We start from the raw sequence: 6,374 nt of genomic DNA, 5'->3' as shown, positions 1-6,374 counted from the left end.
GCCAGCCTGGTGCTGCCCCCGCCCCTTCCCCCGGGACTAGCTGCAGAGGGTGGAATGCAAACCCCGAGGACTGGTGGACTTGTCATTCTTCTTCCAGTACTGTACTGAGTATAGACCTTTGTTAGCGGGCTTCACTTTGATACCTGTCCCTCCTTCAGAAATCTCCCCTCTTTTAAAGAGTTTGTATGTTGAAAAACTGCTGTGGCCTTTCTCGATCTGTACATACTGTAGATAGATGGAAAATAAAATACTTGATAGCTTTTTTAAAGTTACTGGGTGTTGCTGCTGGGTGTGAGTGGACCTTTATTGACCTGTCGTGCTGTTGTGTGTGCAGCTCTGCTGCCGTGGCTAACGCCTGTGCTTTGAAGCAGCCCCTGGAGAGCCCCGTGCAGCTGCCTGGTCAGCGTTCCCCTGGAGACCGCCCCGGAGCCGCACCGCTTCCAGCCCGAGACAGGGCTCACAGCCAGGTGAGAGATGCTGCCCTGAATCACAGCTTCAAGCCCTAGAGTAAGGTGGGAAGGATGTATATTCAAACCTAGGGTTTGTTTTAGTTTTGGGACTTCTGTGCAGTTACCCCAGTACAAACAGATCCTTTCCTTACCTTGGCACGGTCCTTACCGCCTCCAACGCGCTATTGGGAGTACTTGGAACTGAAGTAGCTGAACAGTGGTGAATTCTGGTGTGCAGAGGCTGTTTCTGAGCTATGACTTGTAATTTTCAAGGGGACTGTGAGCAGATTGGAACAGGTTTTGTGCATTGATAGAAGGCCCAAGGTGTTCCTCTCAGGGCAGTCTCGGTGAGCAGCGCCGAGGTGCTTCTGCTCTGCAGCTCCTGCCTGAGCTGAAGGGTGGCCAGAAAGCCCATTGCTCTTGGGCTCATGCCAGGACAGCTGCTATGTGCAGCCTGCTCCCCTCCCCTCCTGTCTGTGTGAAACAGCTGCTCCCAGCTCACAGGTGCCCAGGTGGAGAGCTGGTGGCGCTGGCAGCACACCAGGCTCAGGCCATACCCTCTGGGCTGGTGCTGGCAGTGAGGGGTGAGCAGAGGCAGCAGCAGAGTCCCCCCGGGCACTGCGAGTGAAGAGAGACTCCAATTGTAACTTAATATATTCCAATTTAATGAAAGCACATTATAAACATACCATAGCCACAACTCCAGACAGTTTCAGTTCATCAACAATAACATGAGGTAGACTGACTAGTGAAGCTAAATTCACCAAGTTTTTGGTTAAGAAAACTTTACGCTAGGAAAGCAACATTTTTTTAACCCTCTTCCAAAAGTCACAAAAAGCAATTACATGTTAAGCAAAAAGCATCTGCATATGACTCTTTAAATCTTAGTTTACATTCAAATTTAACCTGTGAACAGACAAAAACATCTACAGGTAAAATCTTACGCTGGCCAGTTGAATACATTCATAAGAATGGCCTTGATGGTGGGGCTTAAAACCAGAATGGGACAGCAGTGATGTAGGTGTGAACTCATGGTCTCCTTCCCAGGCCCTGCAGCAGCCAGCTCCCGCGTCCAGGGGGACGGCCCTGCACCCCTCAGCTGCTTTGGGGTGCTCTGGGCTGAGCTTACCCAGGCTGCTCCTCCGTGGAGGGGGGTAAGGAAACGGGTTTGCTCCTGTTTGGTACAGGCAGAGAGGCTGCCTGGCTCCCTGCCCTCAACACTCAGCCAATCTCACACGGCTTCACCAGAGGGCCAGCGCCTCAGCGTCGTCTCAGCACCTGGAATTTTAAGAACTTAGTGCAAACATCAAATACACAAACAAAAAGGAAACCGTTCCTGAACATGCAATACCTGAAACTTCTACCCTGTGCTGAGACTCGGGTCGGCCTCAGGCCCTTCTGGCAAAACCAGAACGACTGGAATACATTCAGGTGTGTAGCAAAAGCTTCCAGAAGCACTTCGTGTCCCTGCTTCTTCCAAGTGACAAAATAGATAAGGCAGGTTGTGGCTGAAGGAAAATCCATTTACAGAAATGGGTTGTTCATCTGAAAGTTGCTAAATTTACAGCATCAGAGTTAAGCTACTACATTAACACAGACATAGGCAAACCACTTTCCTTTAGCCTCTGTTCAATATATTATGTTTTTTCATCTGTAAACATCTCTTTTCACAAGATAAAAAAAGTTGCTTAATTAACACTACATGTAAAAAAAAATTGCAGCTTTGGCAGATCCTTCACTGATGAGTTGGAGGTCAAGTTCACTTCATTGCTTTCTGGGGGGTAAGTGGACATTCCTGAATCACTTCTAAGGACATGCTGCTTTTTTCTGTTAAATAAGGGGGTCACGACGTGCAGGAGGATTTTCTTTTGCACAGAGCCCTCCGTGGGTGACCCCTGTTAGCTGAGGGGAACAGAACCAGCAGGAGTTAACCCTGACACCCCCCTGCCACTGCTCAGGTTCCTCCTGCCACAATTCTCACGGCTCAGTAACGTGCCTGTGAGCAGAACAACGTGCGACCCCCTCTAGAACCAGTATTCACAGAGGTCAGGCAGAGGAAGGGACACAGGCTGTCAGGGCTGACAGGAAGCTGAGGGGCAGTTGCTGATGAGCTGTTGGGGCCTCTGAGGAGGGAGAATCTACAAGCAGCCTTTTGCTTTGTCCCTGGAGGCGAGGAGGTGCCTGGTGGGGGGACAATGGTGCTGGAGACCCTGGGGCACCGTGCCTGCCGTGCCTTCGCTGATTTGTTCAGGCTTAAGTAGTAAACTTCGAACACCCGTGGAAATTTTGCCAAAGACAGTTTCAATACATCCACAATTACAAATTTTAAACTAACTCTGCACAGAGAACGAGACTATTTTAGTACAAATACCTACGTTATAGTGTAGTTTCAAACCCCTGAGTATTCCTGTACCACAGTACAGAGCTGAAGAGACACGATGGGCTCTCCTCCACACATCTCTCATTGACTCCACGTGCTGGGCTGCAGTTCATGGGACACATTCAAGCCAGCAGCTGCCGACAGCAGCTGCCCCTGGCTCAGCTGAATAGAGAAGGACTCGTCTTCAAGCAGTTCTGTGTCCTGTTCCCAGCTCCTGCAGCTTGGTGAGCTGTGCGATCAGCGTCGGTGGCTGACTCCTGAAAGTAACTGGAGTCCGGGACCCTTTACCTGGTGCCTGATGTGGCCGTTTCATCCCTAGGATTAGAGCTTACCGCAGGGTGGCGGGTAATCCTTCAGAGCAGTCAAGATAAATACGGGTTGCACTTCGCTCCACAGTGATTGTACTTTTTTTAGACAACAAAAGCAGAGAGAGTTCTTCCTCCCCCTGATCCGAGGGGCGGGGTGCGGCCTAGATGTGGCGGCCGGTGAGGAAGTAGAGGGGCTTGTCCTCGCTGCTGTTGGCGGTCTGGAACTCGTCCCGCAGGCGGAACTGCCACTCGTCCTCCAGCTCCAGCCGCACGATGGTCTGCCGCAGGGAGCTGCGGTCCTGGCAGATGACACACAGGGTGGCACCTGCAGAGACACACCTCAGACCTCGGGGCACGGCAGCAGCGCTGCCCGCCCCGCCCACTGCCCTGAGAGCACAGAATTTCTGCTGCTAGGCAGGAAAAAGGGGCATGAGAAGCGTCTGTCAGCGAGGGCTCGGGACACACCTTTGGCCACCACAAACGCACCAGAGCTGTGTAATGCACTGGAGCACTGCAGAGGAGCTGTGGCCATTGACTAGCTGTTGGTGTTAAGATAGAACAATGAAGAAAGATTTAATGGGATTTATAGAGTTCTGGTGAGGGTAGGCCCCACACCATCCAGCTAAGAGCTGCCCCTCTGAATATTAATATACTGACTATTTATTGCCATTCTAGATGGACTACTAGAGCAGAATTCCTTATCTTCATCAGTAGCACCTCTGCTCTAACCTCTCAGGTGGATGACTGCAGGAATCACTGACTCGACTTCCATGTTTTTCCACACCTCCTTCCTCTGGATGTCCCTTTAATGTCACTGAGGTACCTGCTCAGAGCCTGGGGAGGGTGCTCAGCACACTGCCCGCACTCCCAGAAGCAAGGCTCCAGCTGTTCATCTCCCGGGGGCGGGAGCAGCCCCTCTGAGGCAGGGGACTCCTGCAGCCCCGGCCCTGCGGGGGGGCGGGAGCAGGGGGGGCGGGAGCAGCCGGCTCACCTTTCAGGAAGCGGAAGCGCTTGAGCAGCTCGGCGCCGACGAAGGAGTCGCAGAGGTAGAGCAGGAGCCCGCTGAAGGACACCCCCGCGCAGTCCACGTTCACCGAGTGCGGCCGCGAGCTGACGTAGCAGATGGCCACCTGAAAGCAGGGCAGCGGGGGCAGCCCCTGTCAGGGCAGGGGGCTGGGGCAGACGAGCCCAGCAGGACGCAGCCCTGAGCAAACCCCCGTGGAAGTAACACGCAGAACAAACGCCCAGATTCGGACCTGGGCACCAAGTGTGTGCACATTATGTCAGGGCTCTCTGGAATTCGGGCTGATTATTTGCTCCTCTTGCAATTACCAGCTTATAATGACTGCTAAGATTATTTAGGTTGTTCTAATAACCTTGTTAGACTTTCACCCTGCTTCAGACCTAGTTCAAACTGACCAGTGGGTTCAAAAATCTGATCTCCCTACCTACAGAGATCAAAGACATACTTGCAAAAACCTGGGTTCCCTAGAAACCCAGGTGCATAAAAAGCAAAGCACCTAAAGGAGAGCTGCATTACAGAGGGTGAGCCTTGTCCATCAGGGAAGCAAGACACCAGACAAGGGCTGCAGCAGAGACTCTCCTGGCCAAAACGAGTCCATTTCAGGTACAAATCAAACACAGAGAATGAAGGGCAGTCCGATAGGACAGTGATCTAAAAGCTGCTGTGCATAGTTCATGTACAGCCCATGCAGCACACCAAGTTCTGCCAAGAACAGCATCCCCTTCAGGTTTCTGCTTTACATGAAATATTAGACAGACAGGCCTGATTCCTTTCCAAATCACCTCAGTTCATCACAGACCTCTGGTTACACCCACACCAGCCAGCTCTTCAGGTGGAGTTCATCCTGTAGCTCTAACAGAGGCTCACTGTGGAGCCCAGAGCCTACAGGTGCTGCCCTTGATGTCTGAGGGTTCATAAAAGGGCTTTTCAACACAAGACAGGTGATGAAGTGAAGGTGTGCATCGACCTCCCCCCACACCCCTGTAAGCCTGTGGTACCTCCAGCCCCACGTTCAGGTAGCAGTCGATGGCCAGCACTGGGTTCTTGAAGTTGTGGACGGCCTTGGGGAAGAGTTTGTACGTGGCGTGTTGAAGGAATTTCTCCAGCAGGAACTGGGAAGGGGCTGCCAGCAACGTGTGCTCGCTGTCGGGGGCACAGACGTACTGCAGAGGCATTATTGGGGCCAGGCTGTCTGAAACCTGCAACGAGACCCAGGGGAGCCCCTTTCAGCCCAGTGCTGTGTGTCCTCTGCAGGAGTTCCTCCAGCTGGGCAAGGGATTCTCATGACAGGACAGGAAGAGAGAGAAGGCTGGAGGGAAGAACCAAAAATCCCAGCTGGATTTTAAAATAACGCCACAGCACAGACATAAATTAATTACTTGTTCCGTGGTTGCCAAGTGGGCACCTGCTTGCCTAAAGGGACATAAAATAGGGAGTTAAAATTGTCACAGTGCCCTTCATCCTGCCTTCCTCCTGGGCAGCATAGGAAGGGACATTCTCTGTGTGTGGAGTCCTCCACAGAGAACATTTTCTCATAGGCCAGTCCATCATTATAGGTTTGACTGCAAGCACAAGAACAGGAAGATCCAGAAAATGACCTCACAAAATACGCAGCCCAGGGATTGTTCTGCCAATGACCAGGCCTGACAGGAAGGACACAGCCAGCAGGAAGAGACACCAGTGCACAGGCTGTAGTGCTCTGTGTGTGGAGTCCTCCACAGAGAACATTTTCTCATAGGCCAGTCCATCATTATAGGTTTGACTGCAAGCACAAGAACAGGAAGATCCAGAAAATGACCTCACAAAATACGCAGCCCAGGGATTGTTCTGCCAATGACCAGGCCTGACAGGAAGGACACAGCCAGCAGGAAGAGACACCAGTGCACAGGCTGTAGTGTAACAAAAACATCGTGGCATGAGTGACCGCCGGGGGTACAAACAGGTCAAACAGCTGGTACATAACTGACACCACCCCAACGATCCCACAAAGGACATGACTGGGCCCACAACAGGCGATATGAACAGAGAACCAAGGGTTCCCACAGCTGGCATGGGAAACAGCCAGAGCAGAGAGCTAAACATAAGAAAAGGTGCCCACATGGCGACTCTCACCCAATTGGCCCCCGTTCTCAAAGGCCTAAACAGCCCTGGGCCCAGCTCCAGGAGAGTCAGGAGGTCTGCCCTGAACCAGGCAGCTCTGGGGAGTGCACTCC

At 52.2% G+C, this 6,374-nt stretch overlaps 1 protein-coding gene across 1 annotated transcript in view; it reads right to left on the bottom strand.

Annotated features, from left to right (window-relative positions):
* Positions 1-3,298: 3,298 nt before the first annotated feature.
* LOC103776895 (GREB1-like protein) overlaps positions 3,299-6,374 on the bottom strand; it is a gene marked incomplete at its 5' end in the record, with an annotated part of 11,087 nt that continues 8,011 nt past the window's right edge. The window contains 3 exons of the mRNA XM_008944421.1: positions 3,299-3,462; positions 4,129-4,267; positions 5,160-5,360. Coding sequence (XP_008942669.1) covers positions 3,299-3,462; positions 4,129-4,267; positions 5,160-5,360 — 504 coding nt within the window. The remainder of the gene's footprint in view (positions 3,463-4,128; positions 4,268-5,159; positions 5,361-6,374) is intronic.

Source organism: Merops nubicus, unplaced genomic scaffold (genome assembly GCF_000691845.1).
Source record: "Merops nubicus isolate BGI_N331 unplaced genomic scaffold, ASM69184v1 scaffold21097, whole genome shotgun sequence".
In the NCBI taxonomy this organism is placed as follows: domain Eukaryota; kingdom Metazoa; phylum Chordata; class Aves; order Coraciiformes; family Meropidae; genus Merops; species Merops nubicus.
Note: the sequence above shows the minus strand (reverse complement) of the source record. Positions and strands in the feature narration are given on the sequence as shown.